Genomic DNA, 27,123 nt, shown 5'->3' with positions numbered 1-27,123 from the left:
TCCCTGCCTGTAAATCAATTTGTTTTGGTGATATTTCAGTGCTGGTGATACTTGGTGGTCTAGACGTAGCTCGTAAAAACTGTTGCAACGCCGAATTATCTTAAAGAGAGCAAAAACAAACAGAAATTTTTGATAAGGAAATGGATTAACGAGGTCAGGTTAATACGACACAACACGAAAGTATATAGTCTTGAGAATAAATTAATATATTTTTAATGGATATACAGTAGGTACTGTCTCTCGATCCCAGATTCATCAACGTCGTTACTCTTGTTTCTCAGGCCGTATTATCGTACCACTGCTATATCATAGCATTTTCACATACGCTTTTACGGACAGTGGCAGTTTCTCGATTACCGTCTTTTCCTTCGCATCGTACTTCCCTTTTATCCCCATAAGCCTAGCTTCTCATTTATTTCTATGTACATGCACCAGGCGAAATCTATTGCTTTAAATAATATTCGCAATTGACGAACACCGGATTATAAACTATGTGAATTAAATAAAACGGATCTTTCGTACTTAATTTCAATAACTATTTACATTAAATACAGACGTCTGTCTCTCTCACTAGCGAATATTTTTCATCCAATCACCACAAAAGTTATTAAATGACAGTTTTGTCCAGACTCGCTGGTTTATTGCACATTTCCTTCCTCGCTGTCTCCCTTCGTAGAAACGGAGCGTGGAGACGGACGGGTTGATGAGACGAAACCCACCCTACAGTCAAATACTCTGATACAAATGTCACAACGCTCGTCGTTGCAGATATGTTAAAGCTGATAGAGACTCTCCTCGCAGTCCACGCTACTTTTCATCATCTCGAGGATATTACAAAAGACTACCTTCCGGTCTATTCTCCCGTCGTATCGACGCTCACTCTTCAGCGTCCATCCACGCTCCTCCAAAAGACAGATCAACGTTTGAGTTTGGCGAATTCGACGAGAACTCGAGATACCATCGCGCCAGGTTTGTATCACGGGCCTTTGACCCAGCTACGAAAAGGCTAAGTCTTCGGAGAGTCTCGAATTCGGAACACTCGAATAGGGGAGTTTATTAAACACAGCACTACGTGGTGGAGGGTGAAGTTGGTAGAGAAATTGGCGAAGTGGGCGTCGTGGGTGTCGTCGGTGTAGTTGATTCTCTGCCATTGGAGAAGGTTGGCGTGGACGGTCTGTTGTCAACGTGGATATTACTGTGAGTGCTGGATCTGTTGTTCCCCAGTAAACTGTCAATGGAGAACGGGTTGAGCCTCTTCCTCTCGTCGCGACCTTTCACAGACAGATCTATGCTGCTGCTCTGCACTTCCTCCTCGTTACTGGACTGCTGCGACACCATTCTACCACTATTGCTATTGTTATTATTGTTGTTCACCGATTGCCGAGCACCGGTTACGTTCCCAATGTTCACCAGCTCGCGTCTTCTCTCCAGCAGGCTCAAGCCCCAATGGTGAATGCCCCTCTGATGGTTCAGGTGATCCAGACTGATACCTGCGTTCGGGTTTTGAATGTGGTTCGCACCGTTGAGGTTAGGATTCCTGCGAGGATCGCTGAGATTCCCATTGGCCAGTCTCGAGTAACTCTCTCCGTCCACGGAGCCATCGGCTGCCGAATCCATCCGCTCGCTGCCACTTTCGCTGCAGGAATCCAATCCACCGACCACGTCGATCTCCTCGTTCCCGTCGTTCCCGGAACCAGAGATGCTGCTACCCTCGTTGTTTCCACTCAAGTGACCGAACGAGCTGCCTAAATGATTGGTCAGTGCGTTCCCGCCGGAAGCAGCGGCGCTTCGAGATTCCCACTCGGCTCTCAAGGTCGAAAGGTCCACGGAAATGCCCTGAAATTTGCAAGATATTTTCTCTTAGATCCTTGTCACCTCGAGAACAAAATTTAGATGTTATATAAAGTGAGTTATAATAGATTTCCGGACGGTTGATTAGATTGTCAGAATGATTTGCTCCGCGTGAAAAATCGCTGATCAATTTTCATCTATCAATGAGCTGTGTAATAATTATAGCTTGTCAGATTTAATGAGGGACGAGGGAGAAGGAAACACAGGCTATAGGCGCCTACTTCTAATACTATATATATATATATATATATATATATATATATATATGTGTGTGTTTATGTATATGTATAGGTGCGGTAGCCGTGTGATTTAGCGATTCAAGTGTATACCTGCCTGCTTGTCCTTTGGATTAGTTTCTCGATCAGATATATCTATTTTAGTTACGTAACTATTCTAAAGACCGAGCTTAATGACATTGTTCACCGACTATAATTGGAATTGACTTGCCTTCGCCGCCAGTTTTCGCTGCTGCCGCTCGAGCGCCTTTAGCAGTTTCTTTTGCCGCCTCTCCGTCTCTTTTCGCCTTAGCTCTTCGGGGGGTATCGGCTCCCCGCTGCAGCTCTGAGGATGAGCGTTGTGCGCCGGCCTTCCGGGACCCTTCTTCGTGTGCTCCTTCTTCCTCCATTTTGCCCTTCGATTCTGAAACCAAACCTATAAAATCCATTTCGAATTAATGCAAATTTGTATCTAAGTAATTCACATTTCATATTGCGTATAGTATATATATATATATATATATATATATATATATATATATCTATGTGGATTCTAGTTCTCGCATAAGGCGATTGATTAATATTTGTTACTCTTTTGAGCGTCAAAGACTCTGCGTAGACTTTGGAACTTTTGTTGAAGCAACACGTCCCCGAAGGTAGGACCAACGACCCTCGAGGGTGTCCTGATTCATCAAGAAGGCTAACCCTTTGCACGTAGGCTTGGGTGAATGCTCTTGGCGTGAAGCACGATTTAAGGGTAGCGTGAGCTGTACCAGCTTTGCAAGTATATGAATAGGGAGAGAGAGAGAGAGAGAGAAAGATTAAAAGCTTTGGCTAGTAAGGTGTAAGTGGGGAGAGAGGGAGAGAGATGAAGACATTAGTTGAAGCTTTCACCGGTACGCGGCGCCAGAATCACGCTAGCCAAAGATCAATAGACCCCTTCGAGGCCTCAACAGACTCTTGTCACATCACACCACCTGACTAAAACCTATATACCCCCTCCCCCCTGTCTCTCCCTTCCTCACTCCGTTCCATCATACATTTTTTTTCTCCTATTCTCCAACTAAACATCCACCTTTCCTTTTTGCCCTCATTAAAATCATATAGGAAAGAAGCACTATTATCCATCTCACGTGATACCTCACAGGCGAGATTCAAAAGTGATTAAGTAAATAAACTGGTAAAACTGGATACGGATATTAATTATACGAATACAGTTGGCAAAGAGGTAATCAAGTCCTGCGACGTAAAATCATAGTGTACATTCTGAAAGTGGTAATTTTACCATTTTTCCGGCACATAGTATTTGATTGAATTGCCTCGTTAATTGTTGTAAATAATTCTATTACGCGTGACAAATATCGCTATGTAAGTTCCAGGTCAACTAAAAAGAGTTATTCATTATTACTACTTCATTGAAATTACAACTGTCCGAAGAACTATTTTCTTGGATTTGTCGACAATTATTACGTATTCCGCCAAAATCAATAATAGAATCATTCCTAGTAATTGCAGCCATTCGTGCATATACATGACAAATTGCACGTAACGATCCAACTTTTGCATCTTGCACGACAAGCCAGCTTGTGTGCCGCTACATCCTCCCTCCCTCTCACTCTCTCACTCTCTCGAAAAGTTGGTGAAACTTTTATGCACGGGACGTTATTTTGCTGAAAATCATAGAAACTATATTGTCACCAGGAGTGACATAAAATAATATTTAATCTGGGGTATAATTGACGTTAAAAGTTTCTAAATTGAATTGTTTTGGAGATAGTACATTGATTTAAGTAGCGTTCTTAGTTCGGCATGATTGCTGGATGTATGCATATCCATTCACATTTACCGGCACTCCGCTCCGGGGAATATCAGTGTAGCTGGTAGAAAATTTATAGTGCTGTACTAAAGCGATAATGACACGAGCGAGCAGTAAAATTAAAGAGAGGGCGGGCAAAGCGTATATATATACAGTACATGCTCGTTGCCCAATTAATGAAAGATAGAAGACAACCTATACTATAATAATTTTTGTCCATGCCATTGCATTGGCACCTTGGAGCTATACCTAAACAGCATACATATTCATCGTGCAAGGAAGCAATAGCAATTTCGTCCCGCACAGTGGCAATTCAATTGTAAACTGATTGCATTGAATCGCAGAAGAGATTTCGCCTTGGAGAAATTTTATGGTTATTCCTGCTGGGATAACCAGATACCAATAACATCGAACCATTTGCAGCAACCTACGAATTAGAAGATGGCCGGTCATTCCGTCCAGTGATTATATGGACAATGATTCGAAGCGTTTTCACACAAAAGATAAATTATTATGATCGTTGCCAAGGATTGACCAATGATCAAATAAAAGGGAAGGTACACAGCAGACGTGTGCTCGGCGCTTTTTAGCTTCCAACTTTAGTGACGCTACGCTGTCATTCATATATCTTGATATGACGATATTTTTAAAAAGACACTCGCGTTGCCCTTTTCACGAGGTTATCGCACTCTGAGATCATCATTATCTAATCTATGTCAATGCTATTCTCGACATGCCAGTATCCCTTCGAAAAAGCCAAGCCACACCGGCTGGTGCTCGACACGATGTCACCACTAGGGGTTATCAGGGTGTGCTGTATTCTTCTCCCTCCCTGCTCCAAGGTCAAATTATCCCGAAATTTCCTACTTGCATCGAGAAAAATAAATTCAAAGTTATACCCAGCAATTTGTCACGTGGAAAGATAAGAGCGAAAAATTGTTTCCTCTTCTCTCTCCCTCTCTTAATTTTGAGAAAACACTTATACTACAGTGTATAATACGTATAAATAATAACATCGTCGAGTGACATCTTGGCATGAAAAATAGTCGGGCAATTAGTTAGATAAAATACATGAAATTGACGTTTCGAACAGGTTCGGACTGCTTTAATAATACCGATATGGGACGACAGCGGGACGTTTAACGACGAGTAATTTGGAGAGAAAAAAAATTTGAGACAAAACGTGATAAACGCGATAGTTAAAAACATGTGCGATTAAACGAGCGTATATGTACAGTCGATAAGAGTAAGCAGAAAGTATAGTTTGGATATGGACAATATTACGATAATCTCTATCGGTAGATTGAATGTTCGCGATAAAATAACAGAAGTTAACTAGTTGTGAGTAATAAATTTACTCCTTACGGTTATTTTATTCAGAGCGAGCTCCGTATCTTGTTTTTGGGGGAAAATGTTACATTTACAGACATATTGAATGGGAAAAGATTGGGACTTCCGAAGCGTGTCTAAGCGCATAAATATCCCGTGAAAGACGTGGCCAGGGGTGGCCGTCGATTCGACCGGCCGTGAAATTGAGGGTCCACCCTTCACCAGCCTTGCACTCGAGAATCCAGACGGGACGTCGATGTTCCGCGTATCGGGTTACGAGAGACCGGAAGAAGTCTGACCAGATGCAAGGTTCATTGGATCAAGAATTACTTTGTAATTTCTATACCTATATACGTATACCGAGGAAGCTCGTATCATCAAACCTTTTGTCGAATTTCTTCAAAAAAGAAACAAACGAAATTTCCCAACAATAGTTTTAGCTTACCAACGATAATACGCTTTTCGTCAAATCAATTTCATCAAACCGCTCTGAAATTGCCCTAAAAAAAAGCTTGTATCAGGTAGATAATGATAATTGGTTCGGGGACCGTCTTTCGACTAATTAATAACAAGATTGAGGCAATTCTATAAAACGATATAGTGCGGTATCATTCGCTAATTCCCAATTAAAGAATAAGTGATTAGCTTACGAGGTTAATTAAATTAGTCTGACTTTGAAATGGCAATTAATAATATAATAAAAAAATCAATATTATTCTATCTACTATGTCGTTAGCGTTACGCTGTACGTATGTGTGAGTATATGCTTACAGAAAGAGAGGGGAAAAGTTGAACTTAATGCATGAATTTTTCTTATCTATATCGTACTGGAGAAATTTATTCGTGCTATTATATATAAATAGGCGCTTGACGAGACGAGGGAGAGCAAGGGTAGATCAGTGGTGATAGATGCTTTTCGGTTTAACACTCTCGGACGTATTTTGGGCAGCGAGTCTCCTTGCCAAGGTAACCGCAGTCAGAAGTGAGCAGATGGACTAACTATCCCCGGGAGAGCGAAAGGACGAGGCCCGTATACACCCCCAACGTCTGTCGAGCATCAACCCTCGAAATCCGAGCTTGACTTGCTTTAAATTCTTCTCTATCGCTACAGCCCATCTTAGATAATGCTTCCGTACCAAAGACAAACCCATAAAAAATCATGATGTCATATCTGAACTTTGTCCATTAAACGGAACCATGGCTAACTTAATCGCAAATAAATCACTCAGCCGGAAGAGCCAACGTGTGCTCATTTATCGCATTTAATTCGATACTGTTTCACTCTCAATTGCAAAACTGCGGCAAGAACAGAAGAGTGGTGGTAAGTTAGAATTTTAAAGGATTTTCTAATGATATTTTCATAAATTCGAGTATCCTTTTTGGTTCGTGACGCGAGCACGCAAACATTTCGAGCCGAGTAACTATATCTGTACTACGAGTTTAATCGTGATACCATATGAGCTTGGGGATATGAGAAATTCTTACAAGAAGCAATTCAGATATTATACTATATACTTACCGCAACGCGGCTCTCTTTCAGATCGAGTCTCGCAGCCAGATGTTCGCGCATAAACACGTCCGGATAATGACTGGCCAGGAAGGCTCGTTCTAATTCCTCCAGTTGGACGCTATTAAAATTCGTCCTGCTCCTTCGCCTCTTGCTTCCATTCTCATCCGATTCCCCATCGCAGCCTGCAACAACAAAAATGTCACTGTTAAATATGTTCAATGAGTTTCCCGTAATTAACCACTTAACTATCTTTCTCCCTAAAAAAAAAAACAAAACGATAATCTGATTCCATTGCTACTACAATATTTTATAGAGTTGCGTATATACGATTGGTAATGTGCATACTTGAGAGTATTTAAAATATTCAATGACTTTCTCGTATAAATACACAAATATAACTCCTCTTTCTCCTTTCAAAATATTAAATTAAGAATCATAATTCATTAATAAGTTACTGTCTATTTTGGTACTGCCTGATACGTAAATACAAGCAATTTGCCAGATGTCAAAATTTGAATAGAGTACCTTTTATTGTAATAATGAACAGTTGGGTACAGTTTTTTGATTGTTTATATTCAGGTTTAAAATAAAGTCAATGAAAGTAACAGGGTACGAGAGTCCTCGAGGTTTTTGACCTTGCACCGCTGCAAGCGCAGAGGACACACGACACAGCTAAACACAAACACAACAAACGCGTTTACCACTGGGTAACGTTCGCTATAGTATTTCACTTATTACACGAATTCTTAAGCAAGATAAAAGCCTTCACTTTCACCACACACTGCACTTCAATATTCTATTGTATTGCAAAAGATTTTTTAATTATAAACTGAGGGAAGCACAAATCCTCAACACAAACGCACCACGCGCACTAGGCACTGACATTTTTCACGAATGTTTAACTTATGTCGGTGCATTTTGGGAGATTTTTGATTTAAAATGGAGAGAAGCGCGAATTTTGGCGAAATTATTGAAGAAAAGCGACGAAAGTGCACCGGGGCGCGCGAAAAGTGAGGAAAAGTCCGGTCGGCCTCGGTCGCGCGATTGATTCCCGTTTTCGCATTTGCCCGAACAGATTCTCTCCCGATATCTCTCCGCCATGTTTGTTTTTCTTTTTCGAATCTGCCGCCGCGACGGTTTTTCGAATTTTTCAATCGCGCGACCGAGGCCGACCGGACTTTTCCTCACTTTTCGCGCGCCCCGGTGCACTTTCGTCGCTTTTCTTCAATAATTTCGCCAAAATTCGCGCTTCTCTCCATTTTAAATCAAAAATCTCCCAAAATGCACCGACATAAGTTAAACATTCGTGAAAAACGTCAGTGCCTAGTGCGCGTGGTGCGTTTGTGTTGTGGATTTGTGCTTTCCTCAGTTTATAATAAAAAAAAACGTCCGAAATATATTCTAATAACTAGAAAACTCGTGAATATCATCAGTGCGTAGCGCGTGTGTCGTGTACTCACATTTTTCACAATTTATAATTAGTCTTTTATAAAACGATATGAAATTGAAGTGCAGTTTGTGGTGAAAGTGAAAGCTTTTATCTTTCTTAAAATTCGTGTAATTAGTGAAATACTATAGCGAACGTTACCAGTGGTAAACACGTTTGTTGTGTTTGTGTTTAGCTGTGTCGTGTGTCCTCTGCGCTTGCAGCGGTGCAAGGTCAGAAGCCACGAGGACTCTCGTACCCTGTTAGTTTCATTGATTATATTTTAAACCTGAATATAAACAATAAAAAATTAACCCGTTTTGACCCAAAGTAGTTTAACGCGTGAAAACGTTTATTTAACTTCAGTATTAAATATATTTCCTATTTTTTAATTAATTGAAAACTTGACAATTAGATCTTGAAAAATCGGAAAAATACAGTTTGATCGAATGGTTTAAAACGCGGAAACGTCCAGTTGAAAAATCAGTGGAATAAAAGCATGAGCTGTTTGATATGACGAGTGCATATAATCTCAGTTATAAAGTCTTTGTCTCGTGGGTAATAATAAAATGCGGAATGATAATAAACAACTGTCGTATAGAGGCCAAAGAAGCTAACGCTACAGTTGGAATCTAGAAATTCCTTAATGATTTGTACATGTATCGATAGAACAGATCGAAATTGGCGAGAAGTCGATGCTTCCCTCGTTGCTTCGGGAATACATATTTATACATATAGATAAGAGGGAAACTGAGGAATGGGAAAGAATTAAAGTGGGAGTAACGGAAAAAGAGAGAAAAACTGTAAGGGAGGTAGAGGGTGGGGGAAATCTCGATATATTGAATAAACATGAAATCTCAGTGATTTTACGAGGAAGACTCGGTAGATCTGGCTCGGGCCTTTATCCGACGCAAAGATCTCCGTATCAACGAGTGTTTTGGCTAGCGTACTTGTGTATATGTACTCGCATATGTATGCAAATGCGAGTGTACCGGAATTGAATAAAAGATCGAGAATTATGATTGACCCGACAGTAGCGAAGGTATCGCGATCTCCGGATCAACCGGACGAAAGATCTCTCGTGGTCGATCTAGAGATAACTGGGATACTCTACCGAGGAATCACCCTCCAGGAACAATTCACCCATACTTATATATATATATATACTTCTCATAAAAATATGAATCTCCTAGGAAGAAGATTCTGAAAAACAAAGGGATCTTATTAAGTTTCTATGCGTGCGCGTGTATCTCTGTGTGTGTATGTATTTTTTTCAACGTCGCGCTTCATCATTATTGTTGCAGTATCGCGAGAACCTAACCAGCGGTATAAGTCGCTGAGCATAAATCCTGAATCATCCCCGAAGCGATAATTCATACGAAGCTCGATTAATCTTACCGTGTACGTGGAAGATGCGATTGACACAAAATAATAATAATAATAATAATAAAGATAAGATTCGCACTGGTGCAACCTGATTCTGATCTCGGCTTAAAGTCACTTTATATTCAATGCATTCCAGAGAGCGGAGCGTCATTATCGGGCCCGACTATCGAACTTGATAAATGACACTAGTAGCGCTTTTAAATAATTTATGATATAACCTGTTAAACAATTTCCACATCCGGCATGATCGCGAGGGTCGACGTTTCAATCTATTTTCTCTGTACGATGCAAACCTTTTAGATCACTCAGCAGTTTTGCCAATGTAGCAGACTCCTCGTAATGAGCTAATTGACACGACGTTAATGATTCTACATAGTCAGTCACGAGTACAGTAATACCGCACTGTCACGCATACCAGTGTGAATCGCGACAATGTGCAAATGATTTTGTCAAAAGAAAAGACAATGAGAGTCAAGTGATTTTTATCCTTTACCCGGAAGCTTCTAATCTGATCCCACCTTCGAGAATTAATATGATTCTTTGCAAATTACACTTTGACCAAAGGAAATAAATTTTCAAATCGATGTGTTTAAGTCTGACTTGAAGTTTCGTTCTTGAGAGAAAAACGAAAAGTCCCAGTTTTTAAGTCAATAATTTATAATCATAAGGAATCCGGTGTCACGTCTCTTTTATGCGGAACTCTTGAGAGTGATTACGCGTTAGTAGAGAGAAGCTAGGTTATTTTAATAAAGAAAAAGAGAGAGAGAGAGGATAGGAATATAATAGCTGTGGGACATAACAAGAGAATAGTACAAGAGATTCAATTTTGTCAGAGGAAATTAAAAAGAAACGAGGAGAACAGTCCCGTGATTCGCTGGCATAATCCTACTTCGTTCGTTTTCCAAGCAGCTACTTATCCAAAGACATTAAGAAACTTTAGCAATAGAAATAGCACGAACTTTAACAAAGTTTACGCGACGATCGCGAGATTTATCGACGGCTTTAGCCACCGTTTCTCTATATTCTTGCGAAACTCTTGCGCTACTAAATCTTTGCCAGCAGCGCGAACAATTCAGCTATAGATTAATCATGCCCCCCATTGGACGAGATACTTTCGATATTCGATCGAACGAGAGCGGCCAATAGGAAGTTTCGTATATAAAAATATTCACCGAATGCCTGATGATAATAAAGAGATTCCAGGCTGCTATATACTTTGCAAGTGAATGAAGAAAACCTATGAGACAAGTTTCCTGTCGATAAACTGCAGCGTGGCAAACCGTAATTGGTGTAAATTGAATGTCTATCCAGGTCAATAGCCTGTGCCAGCAGCATTTTCACTTGCAAAGACGCTTCCGTCCAATCACGATTTACCGATCGAGATTCCGCTCGCGGCTCGACCGCAACTATAACTTTGCCTCGCCAAGAGAGGGAGAGGTATTTCAGGTAATCACGATCGATAAATTTACAGATTAATATACTTTAAAGGAATAAGTTGCTCGAAACGCGAATAATTAAGAGGGTTTCGCCAGTTTCTTACTGGTAATAACAAAGTGACTTTATAGTGGTGTCTGGTGTAGGGCCTGATATACTTTTCAGATCTGTGCATCCCGCATTGTCCTGCTTTGGATTATGGCGTATAGCGTGGGTCGAGAGCGAAGCAAATTAGAGACTTTGATCGGTATATTGCTATATTATAGTGAACGTGTGCACGTTGCACAGCTGAAGGCGTAGAAAAATCGTCGTGCAACGCATTAATCACCGTAATTAGATGCGATTTATCTAAAAGTCGCTTCTTTTGTCGCTTTCTCTCTTTTCCTTCGATTCGTCTTTCTTGCTGGCTCGACGCAACCGAGCAAGATGGATACCGATCGGTTTGCTCATTATTGATAATCTATAATCCGTAATAAGCCAGCACAACACGGTGGCAGCTTGAAGGATTACGCTTCACCGGAACACCTCAATTTGTCCAATGGAATCTGATAAGGACATATATACCAGTTCGTTAGAACGTCATTCACTTTGCAAATCATATTTTGTCCCCCCCCCCCCCCCCCCCACTCCCCACTCCCCAAGCGTGTGCTCTACTCCCAATTCAATTTTAAACAACTTTCCAGCTGAAAAGATTGCGAGAAACTCTTGCTCCTCTATATCATTTTTGAAGGATCAAGGTTGAGTCTGGTACGATTGATACGTCGATTGTTTCGTATATCTACCATGTGATTATACACTCGACCATAAATAGACGTATCACGGCTGTCCCTTGATCTATCGATGCATAACAAAAATCCTATTGTAGCTTTATTATTACGTAACGCGTTTAACGTCTTTATCTCATCGAGCGATCCTATCTTACCGAGGCACGAAGACAAAATGCGAAAGTTTCGAGGAACAAAATTATCGTTAAATTGCATCGACAAGTTTCTGTATGAAATATTACACTACATAGTCTGCTATTTGTAAGAAGCATAAAAGTCGTAAGATACGAAACAGCTTTTTGCAAGATTCCTAATTGAGACAATTCCAGCCCTGACGTGTGTGATCAATGCCTGATACAGTCGATTCCACGTACATGAGCTTTGATATAAATATATCATTATGAGAAGTACACCCAATACAGGATAATCGGTTATCCAAGTACTTTATCTAATAGTACAAACCGTATTCACTTTTTCCCTCGTACAGCAACGCTACGAAAAGTGTATCATCGAGATTACTGGCGGATCGATAAAAGATTATGATCGAACAGATATAAAAATTGCAACATTTATCAGCCAATCCTATATAATACGAAACCAAATCGATTATAAACATTATACAAAAGCAGTATCACAAAAATTTTGTGGTACATATTCAAAGAAGTTCCAAAACAATTTAGTACTCAACACAGACGCGTTAATCCTCATTACTGGCGTCTCGAGTGGTAAGAAATTCGCTACCGGTAGTCGCGAGATAAGTATGATCCGAAATGGATGATTATCGGTGGGCGAGACGTGGACGCTGGCCACATTGAGATTACAAAGCAGAGAGCCGCGTCGCGCTGGTAACTGAATCGCGAGCATCAATTGGCGTTGATTCGGGGCAGCTTCGGAGAATCGGCCATGAGGGTCGATCGTTTCTTTCTTTTTCTCGCATTCGCCGGATCGAGGCAGACGAGCCGGCCGAGCAGGCAAATGGGCAACAGCAGCGAGGCAAGATGGCCGGTACATGAAGAGCGAGCGATTCGACTATATACCGCGGCTAAACCGGCACGAAGGGTCGCGTGCGTGCCGATGAAGAGAGCCTGGCTCTGACATGGCAGTAGCGTATCATCGTGCGATTAAACCAGTCGAAAAAACGGTATGTCGTCGCTCGAAGCCGCGCGGCCAGCAGCAGCCAACCACCACGCTCCTCGCTTGACACGTACGATATCACTCGGTTTCAATAATTGATTGCCGGATGCCGGATACCGGCTGCCTATCGATACACTTATTGGCATCAGCCAATAACCAGTCCGTCGCATTAAAAATCCTCATTTACCTCGATCGATTTATCGCTTCCTATCAATTTCATTAAATCGAGCCAATCCTCGCATTCAATCCACCTTTCACAATAGTTTCATTCCGTGCGCGAGCAAAACACCTTGCGCTATTCTCGAATCTGCGAAAATACTCGCGTTCGTCGTGCCTCGATCGGTCCCTCGACTCTTCCCTCATCCACCGAGCGAGATAGCAATTTTGCATCTACCGCTTTTTCCATCCTCAATCTTCATCCGAGTTTCTTGTTCCGCCTCCGTTCATTGGTCTTTCTTATACCTTTCTTGCTCGCTTGGCTCGTCTTCGCGAAACGCGATCCTTCGCGTTCATCGATCGCCAGTGCTATACAACGTCTAACGAGCAATTTCGCTCGCAATGGCAAAATATCGACGTGCGATAATAGTCGGATAACCGGATGTCCCCTTCGCGCACTGAATGCTATATACGTTACGGGTGGAACTCGGTATTATTTTTTACTCCCGTGTATTCTCGCAGGGTGATCTTGTATAGAGGAGGAAATAAGATGAAGAGTGCGCGAGATTCGCGCTGGGAGCGAAGAAACTGTGCGTTGTCACGTTAGAGAGCGGTACGTCGGTGCAGGACAGTCGAGTTATCCGAAGGTATATATAATAACGCCGTTGCTCGGTATAATTGAAAGGCAGTTGCCCGTGTGCCAAGGGCTCCGGTAATCACGCGAGGATATCAAATTCGTGTGAAAGCAGCCAATTGCCCGTGACGAAAATTTTCCAAGAGCAGATTCTTGCTGGAAATTTGAATAAAAATATTACTTTTGAGCTTGCACAGGGACTATGTCCATGTACAGTGGAGTGTATAGATGGTTGCGTTTGAGCTGGTCGTTACGCAGCAGTTCTCAGCAAAGTGAGGGATAGCGTGTTAGCTGAAGGCGTTTAATAAGCCTCTCTGTCGATGCGTATATACACGAATATACAAACGTGCGACCAGAAATACAATTAAATTACAATTATACTTGCGGCAAACGATCAGGATCACCAGCTCTCTTGGCCGCGGGGAGGCCAGGAGCTTTCTCTCTCTCTCTCTCTCTCTCTCGGTTTATCTCTCCACCACCTCTAATCCAAGCAACCAATTAAATTAATGAACCGTGTAAATTTTATCTGAAAGAAACACTTTTATTCGACACGGCATCGTCGTAATCGTTTCGCAGATTTTTATTAATATTTCTTTTGCATACCAATGATCGGGTTTTAATAAGTGGCGAGATGATTGAATGGAGGGAGAATAAAAAGCGAGCATCTATCGTATTTGAGTCGAGTAATTAAGAAACGTATATATATAGAGATACTGACGGGCAGATGGGTTCTTTGTATCGAGACTTTTGTTCGTACAACGTTTATTGTTATATAGCGTTAAAGGCGGGTAGATTTTTTTTTACATACTGTTACCACTTGATCATGTATTTTGCATCGAGTTATTAATGTAGTTTTTAATGAAGTAATCCTGCTGGTCCGTTCCTGCTCCAAATAACACGCAATTAAATTGTAATTACCCCGAGGGCGAGTACTTTGAGCTTGGTTGCATATTTTCATACACCGTGTATTCGCGCTTTTACATCTTAACACTGTTATTTACTGACACCTTTATAATAGCGTGAAGTTTAATGACTTATTCTTACCCACCGAAAACTTTTCTGTGCGTCAATTTAGGAGGAATGCCTTCCTGACATGCGAAACTCGATCAATGCTGAGGAGAGAACGGAAGGTGCAATAATAAGCAAAGTATTTGGGACAGCTGACACATTGTTCGGTGGTAGGACGAGATTTATTGTAGATTTAAATTATATATCCACCTGTCCCCCCTCTCGTGCCCATTAAACGCAGTAGCACGTACAGTTTGAAGTTGCTGAATGGCCTACGGTCAATGATAACATAGTGCATGACGTTAGAGGTGTTTAGTAATGACGTAACTTCTGCTGCAAATTCGAGTTTCGTAATCGTCGGCTTGGCGAATATCGCTGGACTGGCTCATGGCACACAACCCCCCATTTAGAGGGTAGTCTCTTGTTAAGTGAGAGTCAACGACGTCATTAACGTTAGAACGACATCCTGGCACCCTGGAGACCGCCACTTTCTACCTCGACCAGAGCAACACGAAATTTCAGCTTTACCGTAATATATATATATACCAGCTATAGATTTAGCCAGCTCTACAACAACGCAACAAACACCATCAACCTTTCACCTATATGTATATACATACAACAAAGTACTGGAAATTTCATCGATCAATCCTATTCAATCCCACATCGACGTCACTTTGAACGAAACAAATGAACAACGAAATCAATGAAAGTGCAGTGAATTACGTGACCACGTGTATACAATTAACGCGAAGCTCCTTGCGTAGTTGAGGATAAGAGAGGGAAAAAATTGCGAGAAATCGATTGGCGGAGGCGAGTGCACGGTAACGAGCATAATGAAGTGTCTTGGCAAAATTACCGAAGCTCGTGCATCCCACGCCACTACGTTAAAAGGTTAATGCATGCGCAAAGATAGCGAAGCAGGAAATTTCCGATACAGATAGTTTCCATTTAAGTTTCCTTTGTTTCGTCAAGTATCTCCCGATGCCGTGAAATTCCCGATAAAGCGAACGATGATTGATACCAAAAACCATACAAGCACCGTACAACGGCTATTATCCCCCCCCCCTCTCTTCTTCTTCTTGTCCCACAGCAACCCTCGCCGTGCTACATCTCACGTAGCGGTATATACATATACACGCATGTATCGTATATCAGTAGTAGAGTGTGGTATAGCACAGGAACGCAGAATCATTTCCCTAATAATACAGCGTTGCCAAATTGGCCTTATTGTATTTTTAGGAGGTAAGGCAAGGAGGTGAACGGGCTTCCTACTTCCTGCCACGATAGCCACTCCGGATTTCTGGGAGGGGGGGGGGGGGGTCCCGCGCGAGTCGGCGAGGCCTGCAAAAGGAGACTAATAAAGTAATTTGCACGGCGCGAAAAAGTGATAAAGGAAGGAGGATCGGGGTCGGGGAAGCGAGACAGGTAGATATTATTAAGCTGTAAGGCGTTAACTGGCATAAGGCGTTGGTAGGTGGATGCGTTGCTTGCGTGCCAGACTGACTACATTTGCATCTAGACACCATCAATCCCGCTGACGCCCTGTTACACCCCCCCCCCCCTCCCCTCCTCTTTACCTCATCATCCCTTCTCGCTCTCTGCCTAGCCCCCTCCCCACTCTTATATAGTATATATATACCTGCTAACCCGCGGGGACTCCAACCAACCCCCTTGTTATAATATACACCGCAATCTCTATACGATTCCCTATTAAATATTCGAATAAAATGCATCGCGCATCCGGTTAGCGAGAACTTGTTCAATTATAGCCGCGTGCAGCAAAAAAAAACCACCGGAGCCCACGAGGAAAGACCAAACTATCGACTATATTAAGTATATAAATACTCGTGGTGAATATCGTACGGTATGTAATAATCACTCACTTTTAATCGTTTCCCAACGTTTACTTTATTAAGGCGTATAAATGAAAATTAGCGAAAAAAATTGTGGGTATTCTTGATACGCGAGGAAAAAGGGAAGCAAAAAATTGCTCGGCTCACCGACAGCCGACAGGTGCAGCCAATTCCGATCACGTTACCGACACTCTCCGCGCTTCACCCCGTAGCAATTTGCTGAATATTGGCCATCCGTAATTATCATGCGGGTTTGTCGATTTTTAAATTCATTACCTTAATGCTCCACGCGGCTTCCCTCTGAAAATACCAGAGGAGTAAAATTAATTTTCCGAAAGCACACTGTGGCCGGCGTCTCGCTGCTCAATTATATATGAGAAATGGATGACGATGCTTTCGTTAATTGATCGATTATATAAAAGGGGGGAAACGATGCTTTCGCAACGTTCTATCAGCGTCGAGATGCGGCTCGTCCGACTAGTATTACTATATAATATAGAGTATACGTATACGCTATACATATATAGACACGGGCGGAATAACCACGCAAAGAATCCTCGCTGCTCGCATAATACGGGTAGCGTATCTGCGAGCTGCGAGCTGCCAGACGATAAGGAGGCTTTCAGATACGATCTACAAGCAGGCCGGTTAATTATATATTAATACCTTTGCGTGCAATTCTTGGCTGCGTATAGTCGGCATCAACAGGAAAGTGGCCGAGAAGGGGGAGGGGAAAAGGGAGAAGGACGAAGGACGAAGGACGACGGTGCGCCGATGCCAAAGTCGACTGAAAGAAAGGAAAGGAAGAACGAGAGAGTCGTCCAGAGGCGAAAAAGAGTTTCGGCGAAAGGCTACTGCGTGCCTTTTGCATTTTTCGCCCGTAAAATTGAGACGTTTCTGCTTATACCAACTCCCCCCCCCCTTTCCCCCTTCCCCTATTCTCTATACCCTATGTAGCATACAACTAGCTATCCCTACCAATAAAACGGAGAGCCGTCCCGTCCGCGTGCAGTCTACGATCGCGATAACTCGATTGAGAAGTCCGTTTCTTTCGTGTAGAATAGAATATTTCTAGATCCCTATCGATGCGGAAGTATATAAGACTCGTTTTTCTCATACACGAAAGCAGTCGTGCGTCTTAATACGATTTGACGTCCGAATTTCGTATGACATGGCACGTGGAGAAGTGCTGAAGTCTATTATACTAAATTAAAGTCTGATTTTTCTCTACTATCGAATGAGATAAGTTAGTGATAAGGATTTCCATCGGTGTGGATTAAGATCGAGATGTACAATTCAGACTGTATATATATATATATTATTATTGTACAATAATCGCATAATGGAATATATGATTGAAAGGCATTATGGGGGAGAATTGAGACATTTGGTCTCGATCTCTGCGGAAGATGATGATGTAGGAGAGGTAGGGGGGTTTTGATCGTAAGAAAAAGAAGGAAAGGGATATTTGCGTGTCGATGATCAGACTTTAGCACCCTCTGGGTAGCCTAATTGGTGAGTTGTTAGGGCTGCCGTGTCATTTGCTCGACGACGCCATATCCCGGCCGTCGCGTGAGACTTCATTGAGCGAGCGTTCCGATTGTTTTAAACGACCGATCGGAATCGTACTGTACGTCCAAGCCGCTATACCGCTTATTTTATTTTGAGCAACGCACTTTATTACACCGATCATCGCTCGCTCATAATAACACAGGTAACATGCCGTTGCCCACTTATCGGCTAATTAACGTATCATTGAGATATATATCAAAACAGAGCGCGATAAGTCTTCGGTCAAGTTGGCCCAAGCGGATAAATATATTCGCGCTCGAGTAAGTGTGTAAATTGTTCGCTCAAAAAGTAGATAATTGCCGGTTTTTCCTTCGAGCGATTCAAGTATCAAGAGTGCTGCTTCCTGTTTTACAAAGACACGAGCGGTTAGATACGCGGTTAGCCACGTAAAACGTGCTATACATATCAACCGGGGAAGATGTGGATCAGAAAAATTGATTTCTTCAGCCACTCGTGATATCTTGCTCTTTCCATTTCATACCGTAGAAATGAGTATAATAATCGGGTTACGTTGGGATCAGGAGAACGTGCTAAAATGTATTCGCTGGAAGGTTCCGAGAAAAAATTCTTCTTTTTATATATATAATCGCAAAATTATTTTCGGACACAGAGATTGCACCAGAGCTTTGTATAATTAATAGGTACATAGCTGTGATGAGAGAGAGAGAGAGAGGAAACCTAAAAAGTGTGAATTTGGTAAAAATGAGTTTCGCAAGAAACGCGTTTTTGTCGAGATTTTAGCAACCAAAGTGCAATTTGTTAAACGCCAATCAATGCCGGAGAAATCGCTGACAGCCTCCCAAATAGAAAGCGTCGTTTTGCTACCTATATAGCAATAAACTCTACGAAATTTATTGGACAGACGAGCCGACTCGCGTCGAAAAATCGACCTAGCTATTAGAGCTTAACGAACGCTTCATTTTTCAAGAGATTCCCTAATTGTGCGTCAACGTGTCATGAGCAATTCGCTGGATCGTTTGTTCTCCGAACGCTTTGTGGTTTCCAGTAGCCTTTTCTCCAGGCTTTCAACAATAATTTAACAAAGATCGAGAGGATTCACGCCTAAAGGTCAAAGTTCAGAATTTTCAAGTATGAAAGAGACGTGATTTGTTTGTCCCTGCTATTGCTGGACCCAGCTTAATTAATGCAAAACCTGTCGTTTCAACGACTTTCCCGACAAGTTTCAGTCGTCTCGTGCAATTTGGTCGACCTAAGGCCATATGCCGTTTCCACGAACGCGACAAGTGTGTCTCTACCGACTCGTCCATCTGCCGCTCGGGGCATTTGTCAAAAACTCCATTTCCATTGCGCGATCAATTGCGTAACATTCGTGCATTCGCATTGTCAATCCTATCGCGATATAACCGCCGAAAAGGCGAAAACTTTATTTCCATCAATCGAGAAGCTCGTGTAACGTTTAACGAAGTTGATTCGTATTTTGCAAAAATTTCAACATTACCAAAGAAATTGGTTGTTTCATTTCTCTTACTTTCGAGGGTTTTTTTTTCGTAAATCAAGGTCTTAGTAGGGTGTGTACGAGAGTAACGAGTGCTACAACATGAGGGTGCTGCTATGGGCGTTTATCCGCTTAAGGTGTGTGTGTACGTGCATCCACGGTGATAAACGACGGTCAATTCGCGTCCGTTTAGTAGAGTCATTTGTAAGGCACGTACAAGCAGTGAATTCGTGACAAACTTGCCGTAATTACCAAGCCTCTATCATCTTTCTCTCTCAACCCCATCCCATCTCCTTACCACTTTACTTTCTTTCTTTCTCCTTTTAGGGACCCTTGAACGGGACAACTCAGTCGTATTGGTCAATTTTCCATAAATTAACTGGTCTTAAACTCTTAATCTCATCTTTTCTCCTCAAAACTGGTAACTTACACACTTTCGAAGAATTTTAGCAACATTAACACCATATTCTTGAATCTGCCACTTGTCATCTCTCTCTCTCTCTCTCTCTCTCTCTCTCTCTCTTCCTTTCTTTATGCCAACCTCACATACATAAATAATTGTGATGACGTATGAAAAATGAAATGACTTCTTAATGTATTTTTGAATAAAGAGAAATATTTCACTTTAATAAATACTAAATTTTAGATTGCTACGTGATGCCATTGCCAAGCACAAAGTATCATCTAGCTAAGTAGCACATTTTTTTTCCAAACATATTACTTCGCAATTTCATCGCTTCTTGGGATATATATAATGCGTGTAATAACTGGTAGGGTCACGCAGTTTGCTTCATGTAGCTTAATACGTACATTTAAGTCTGTGAAATAGGAATGAGATTTGAGAGTAGCAATAAGATACTGCAATACAAAGAGATTCTTGTTCAAGAAAGGGATTATTCGATAAAAAAAAACGATGTAATTGTACTAACACTAGGACTCATTCACTCTTTGTGTTCAAGAATATTTCTGTTAAGAAGAGAGAGGAGAGTACGAGGAAAAAAGATAAATCTTGAAAATAGAGGGACGAGCGCATTCTTGCTCAGTCTTCTGTCTGCTATCCGAGCAATTTGTTATGAATGATCGGTGATTCGTGTATCCACGACAGAGTCATTTTCAATACGCGGACCGATAGCGAATTCGTGATAAACTTAACGTAATTGCTACATGCTGCGTTGCTAAAATACAGCTTAAACAGAGCCCAACAAACCGGAAAAAAATAATTAGTTAGTATCTAGTCACGCACTCTTGGCTATGCTTTTGCGTCACGAGGAAACCCATGAAATGCAGTAGCCCTTTGCAATTAGGATCTTACGATTCGCACGAACATCCTCGCGTGGCTATTTGACATCACAATTCACCACTGACTCGAATATCAAAGCAGTATAATTTCTATTGTATAAAGAATATATGGCGCGTTTCAGCTCCACCACGATATATGTCGTGATTCTGCCAGTCGACTTAAGAATCACCAAAATTATAATATTTTAATGGAGGGAGCTTTTTGTTTCTTTCGTAATAGCACAAATTTCTGGAGTGTTTCCTGATTATCGCGACAAGGGTTATTGTTTTAACAGAGTGTCCTAAATTCACTCGTAATTGCGGCTTTCCCAAACAATAATTTCTTCCCGCTAACCGGTTTTACGTCAGTGACAAATCTTTTCCAGATCAGTCCTGCGTCAACTCTATGTATAACGCGAAGTATTATCCGACTCTTGCGTTGTCGTGGACGGTCGTAAAATCTTTTCTTATTTTCCTCAGATTAGAGCAGTGTTTTATATAGACGGATGATTATTTTTATGACTTTAATAATGAGAAAACATGTGTGCTTGATCTTTTTATATTCACAAACTTTTGTGCTTCAGTATAAATAGCAAGTGTTTGTACTATATAGAATATGCGATAACTTGACTGATTTGTGTGTGGAAGCGAATAGTGTCTTTGCACAATTTTATTCCTGTGTTTGTTATATGTAATCTAAATAAGACTTTTGTCATAACCTATAATAAATGAGACACGAGGCATGCAAAAGTTTTACAGCCTTATATATTTCTACCATTTCAGCTGTGCATATTTTCTTTCACATTCAATATATATATATGTGTATATAGTTGAGTATAACAATATAAATATAATTTATCGATGTTTCGAATTTCCTTACCATATGGATTTGGTCACAACACAATTCAATCGATTAGAGAATATTTTGAAACGACGAGGAGATATAACTAAGACATTATTATTATTTACAACATACCACAAGTCAAAGTAAGAATCCACTGATTCAATCTTTCCACAACAGTAAAACTGAGAAACAATTAAGCAAAGCAATCGTAAAAGAAAAATTGAGAGGAGTCGATGCGATGGTTAAATGGGAATAAGTTTTTCGAGTTTTTCTAGGGGGATTTCCCGTAAATGGGAATTGGAAGTAGAGTTCGATAGAGCACAAGGACGATTCAATTTGTCAGGTACGCCGTGAGCGTTAGTGTGCGAGAGGGGCCCGTGGCGAGATTCACGACACGCAAGCCACGTTCGAAAATTAGCTCGTGACCGAGTAGTGAAGGAAGACGAAGAAGAAGAAGAAGTAGGAGGAGAATGCGGATAGTGGAAAGTGGGGAAGCAAGTAGTAGAGGGAGAAAGAGAGGTGGATGCACACGGGAAAAGAAAGAAAGAAGTTTTGAAAAGGGACTAACGACCGGCAGTTAACGGCGGCTCTGAAATTGCTGGTTGCCCGTTGCATCTTCCACAGCCAGCCTGGCCGAGAATTATTAAACTGTAGTTTAGTTTAAATTAAGTTATTACCCCTAGCCGACTCGTTTTGTTTGTCCTTTTTCCCCTCGTCTATGACCCTTTACCACTCTACCACTCTCTCTCTCTCTCTCTCTCTCTCTCACTATTTTCTCTCCCCTTCGCCACCCTTAAAGTATTTTTCTCTCAAAATCAAACGACGATCAACCGTGATATATAAACTCCCTGGCAAGCTTTGCATTCTCACACAATCGTTACTTTTCTTTCTTCTCGTAAAATTCAGTTTTCTATTTAATACTCCACAGACACGAATATTAGCCACATTAGCATAATCAATTTCGAGGTATTTAATAATGAAATTCACGCGATGTGCCATTGAAGATTTACGAGCAAGCTGCAAAAGATTGATTAAATGAAATCGTTAGGGGAGAATCTGGACGAGGAAAAAATTAAATACGCTGAACATATGGTAAAAAGTTGTAAAATGGAACGCGAAGGCAGTGCAGGCTGAAGAAGAAAGAGAAGCATCAAGCAAGCTGGGACTGTATTCTGTAACCGTTCGCGTTATCAAGACATCCTGTCATTATTTTCCGATTAGACCAAACGGAGCACATTAGGACGTTTGACAAAAAAGGGACGATACGTCGAAAAAGTTAAAGACTCTACAAACTTAATTGGTTCGACTCCGAAGGGAGATGAAATTATAGGCCCACCAGGATTCATCGCGTTCCGCTCAAAATTTATCGCATATATTTTTCTACCGGAATAATATTAATAATTAAGGGAGGGCAAGAGCTTTCCTTCCACGCTCGTTCATTCAATCGTTAATTTCTTCTCGAGAAAATTCATTTTGTGCTGATACTCGCTCACCGATAAAGGGAAGGCACAAAACATTACACCGATCCATTTTAATCGCGTCAAAGCCATAACTTATTATAACTCATTTCCAGCGATATGAAGCAACGTAGAGAAACATGCTCTTCCGGCTGGTTATATGTAGATCCAGCGTTTGCAAGAGCCGATTTGACAGGCAGCCTGCACAGTCGGACAGCGAGGGAGATCTATTTGCTTCTGTAGTGTAGTCCGCGCTTATGTACGACATTAATTAAAACGATAAGAGCTACCGAGAACCGGGTACAAACAATGCGCGATCTCAGATTGAGCATGTTACAAACGTAGTAAAAACATCATCCGACCAGGTGATTAAATGTTTTCAGCTGATAAAATATTCAAGCTCGATAAACAAGCTTGTAATTCAATAAGAGTTCAGCATAAAAATAGAGAATAAGCAATAGAGGTGTAGCACCTGAGTGTAACACCTGCTGTTGCTGTTATTGTGTACACGCTGTTGCTCTAATATATGTGCAACCTCGTACATAAAAGCACCACAGATTTATAAGCAACGTTTTAAGCAATCCTCCCCTTTGAGGTATAAAGCAGCAAGTTAGGGGTGCGAATGGGATCACGTAAAAAAGAGATTTCCAAGCAAAGTCACCCCCGTTGCAGGAATCTCGGTAAACGCGGGTGCGACGCGTCGATCGCTGCCAGGAAGGGAGAGAAAAAACACGAAACAGGGAGTTACCGGTGTAAGCGATCCCAAGGGCCAGCCAGCAACGATCTTATGATTGACCGTGTTGCGCAACTCCCCCCAGGCCAATTTACCAAGTTACGTGTGCCGTTCGAACAAGACAAATGCTCCAAATCGTTCGGTCAATATCTACCTTTCCATCCCTGTATTATAGCTATATTGATCCCTCGTTAATTTCCTCCTCACCGCAATAATGCAACAACTATATACACAATTTGCGAAGGAGGAATCACTGGAGAAGAAAAAAGTTACACGCATCAGTGCCTCGGCATAAGTTACGTTAAACAAGCCTGTAACTCTGATTAACGAGATCGCGTTGGAGGGAGAATTTTCGCGATTCTCCCGTGGTAGCACCGGAAGTGGCGACAATATAACAAAAGGTTCGTCGAACTTTAGCGTCATCTATATATATATATATATATATATATACTGCATGCACTTACCTTTCTTCTCATCGTCGTCGTCGCCGTGATCTCCGTTGGCATGATGAAGATGGTGAGCCGTTGGATGATGAGCGGCGATGGAGGACACAAGAGGATGACTGCCGATGGCCGGATGTGGATGATGAGGATGATGGCTGAGGAACCTAACGGCCGCAGCAGCAGCAGCCTGATGCTGGGCCTGCATACTCTGCTGGACCTGGCTCTGCATCTGGCCTAAAACCGTGTGATGCGGAGGCCATCCTGCCAGGTGAAACGGGAAGACGGGGGCTGCCCTCTGGAAGATCCTCGTCGGTCCCAGCAGGGAACCACCAGTGGCTGCCGTCGCGCCACCAGGAGGCGGTGGGAACGAAAGACCACCTCCTGGCTCCAAAACCATCTTGGGTACCAACTTGATCGCCGTTGCTCTCGCCTCTCGAGAGCCTTCAAACCACCAACATCTATCCCCCCACCTCTAATCTCTTCCGTATCCTCTTCCAGTCACACTGTTCATCCGATTTCTTCCGATCAATGCGATCCTCCCTCTTACATTCTTACTCGATTTCAAACTCTTTCTCCTATTATCCTGCGCACCAATCCTCCAGCTCCCTGTGCTCTATTCTCTACCCGTGACCTTTTCTTCGACCCTTTTCCCTCACTTTTCTCATACCCACCGCACTGTTCTATTATGATTTTTCCACGATCCGCGCTTACAATGTTCCAAACGACTTTTTCCACTGCGAGTGATAAAAATCAAAGAGGACGCGAACCCTTGGCACGGCTTACTCTCTCCGGCGTGCAGTGAAACCGGTCGGTTACCGTCGGGCAGCGTTCAGCAGACCTTTACGCACTGTTTTCCAGAAACTTTACATAGTCTCTCCCGTCCCTCGTGTATTATTCGTCATTGATATTCCTCACTCTTGTTACAGCCCTTACACATGCTCCAATTGCAAGATCAGCGGTTGACGCGAAAAAAATTAAAAAATTCTTGATATTGAACAATTGTCAAGGTTCGACGAAGTTAATTCGTAGTATTTTCAATAAAGATGCGTAGGATAAAAGGACGCGGGCTGTATAGAGTGATCGGAATAGAAACGGAGTCCATTAGAGTGGAGCACGTGTCGTGGCATAGGCCACTTATCTGTCACGTGTGAAAATAATGACGATCGGTGACGCGTACGAGAGTTTATAGTTTCCACGATTGGGAAAAACATGCATGTATATATATATAATATTTCGCTCCGTACTCCGTGAGTCCGAGTATAACGAAGCTGGCGAACAGGCTGGATCCAGCAGCCAATCACTTGTAATCACAGTTACACAAGGTATAATTAAAGTTTATCCGTGATCGCGCGTTCAACGGAGATAGTTCCAATTGGACGAACGAGTCAGACACAGCGGTATACGGAGATGACGTAGTTTTTCACGAGGTGCCGGGACAAAATTGGTGCGGTATGATATACTCGGGATGGATGTATAGGAGGGCCGAGGCTTGGTCGTAGGTGTAAGGAGAGTGCGTTAAGAATGTTACACTGGTGATTACACTGGTCTGTGGGATGGGGTAGAGGGTGTCGTCGTGGTGTGTCGTGCGAGGATCCACGGCGCGTGTCAGGTCAGACGGAATCCATGGATTGTGTTGGTTGCGAGGAGCTGTCAGTGTCAGATCAGGACCACTACGGCACGAGCCAACGGCACAACACTATCTGCTCGAAGAACCGAGTAAACGACTCCCCTCTGTCCACGGATCCCAAACTGGTTTGTATTTCCACCCAATGGGCGTCGATTGGCTGTACGGCTTGTGGCTTTCCAACCGGCGCAATATCGTCGACCAATCGCACGTGGCGGATTACTGGTGGAGCTCCGCCCACGCTAAGATTTTTTTCACCGGAATTGAATCGACGCCCCGTTCCAAGAGGACCTGCTGCCGCAGCTGGTGGGAGCGAATCAATTGACTGGTCTGAAACCGGCCGCAAGATGGCTCCTCCCTACCCACAGCCTGGCCAAACTACCCCTGCATCTCCCCCCACGCGCACCCCAAACCCGTCACACAGCCAACCATCGCTTACCCTCTAATTCGATCCAACCCTGGACACCCTCCACCGAGTTTCTTCCTCTCCCTCGCACGCACACACGCAAACTCTCCCTGCGTCTACAGACCCTCTCCCACTTCCCTTCCTTCTTTTACCGCTGAAAATCCGAATTATCTATTATAACGCTCGCCTCTTTATTAAAACACGCTTCAGCGACAAATTACTCTTGCCTACTGAGTGTTTATCCAAAAAGCTACCCTTGCAGACTGGGGAAAACATACCTACGAGTATCGGTTTATTCTAGAGCGCCTGGGGTACTCGGGATTTGGTGCAAAAAGCGTGAAAGAGCGTGGAGAAGACTTTTGGATGTTGAGAGAAGTAATGGAATCAATACTGATGAGTGGTGATTTGGACGTTTCTTAGGAGAAAAGTTAAGGAGTGAGATTTGGTAGGGGTTGGCAGATAGAAAAGCACACGTATCAGAAGTCAGGAGTCGTAGGAGTCCCCACCAGGGACAAATCTTCCACCCCTCCAGCCTCGAGGGCGCGATCCTCTTTTAATAAGAGGAGCGAGGGGCCCGGAGGCGTTAAGTAATTACATCTATTCTCCTCTGAAGGAGAGAGGAAGGGAATTACCTGCGCCTCGGGGTCGGAAAAATTAGGAAATTAAAATTAACCCCCTCCACGAACACGCAGTACCTCCTCTTCACTCTCCTCTCCTCTCCTCTCCTCTCCTCCACCGATCCTCCCTTATTTTCTCTCACTTCCGCTTCCACAACGAGTCTCGCTTCGCCT

The 27,123-nt window shown here is 42.5% G+C and overlaps 1 protein-coding gene across 2 annotated transcripts; it reads right to left on the bottom strand.

Annotated features, from left to right (window-relative positions):
- Positions 1 to 205: 205 nt before the first annotated feature.
- LOC136774108 (homeobox protein unc-4-like) lies at positions 206 to 26,027 on the bottom strand. Of its 2 annotated transcripts, none has more exons than XM_066728208.1 (4): positions 24,324 to 26,027; positions 6,731 to 6,903; positions 2,299 to 2,490; positions 206 to 1,836 (listed from the first exon to the last, which is right to left on the bottom strand). In XM_066728208.1, the coding sequence occupies exons 1-4, from the start codon at positions 24,697 to 24,699 to the stop codon at positions 1,069 to 1,071; spliced, it is 1,509 nt and encodes a 502-aa protein (XP_066584305.1). In that variant the 5' UTR covers positions 24,700 to 26,027; the 3' UTR covers positions 206 to 1,068. The 2 variants fall into 2 exon arrangements, with proteins under 2 accessions (XP_066584305.1, XP_066584304.1); XM_066728207.1 differs by having other exon boundaries at positions 2,299 to 2,502; positions 24,324 to 26,023.
- Positions 26,028 to 27,123: the final 1,096 nt, after the last annotated feature.

This window comes from Prorops nasuta, unplaced genomic scaffold (genome assembly GCF_024137725.1).
Source record: "Prorops nasuta isolate Cenicafe-Biocafe unplaced genomic scaffold, Cenicafe_Pnas_1.2 PNAS00006, whole genome shotgun sequence".
NCBI lineage: Eukaryota > Metazoa > Arthropoda > Insecta > Hymenoptera > Bethylidae > Prorops > Prorops nasuta.
Note: the sequence above shows the minus strand (reverse complement) of the source record. Positions and strands in the feature narration are given on the sequence as shown.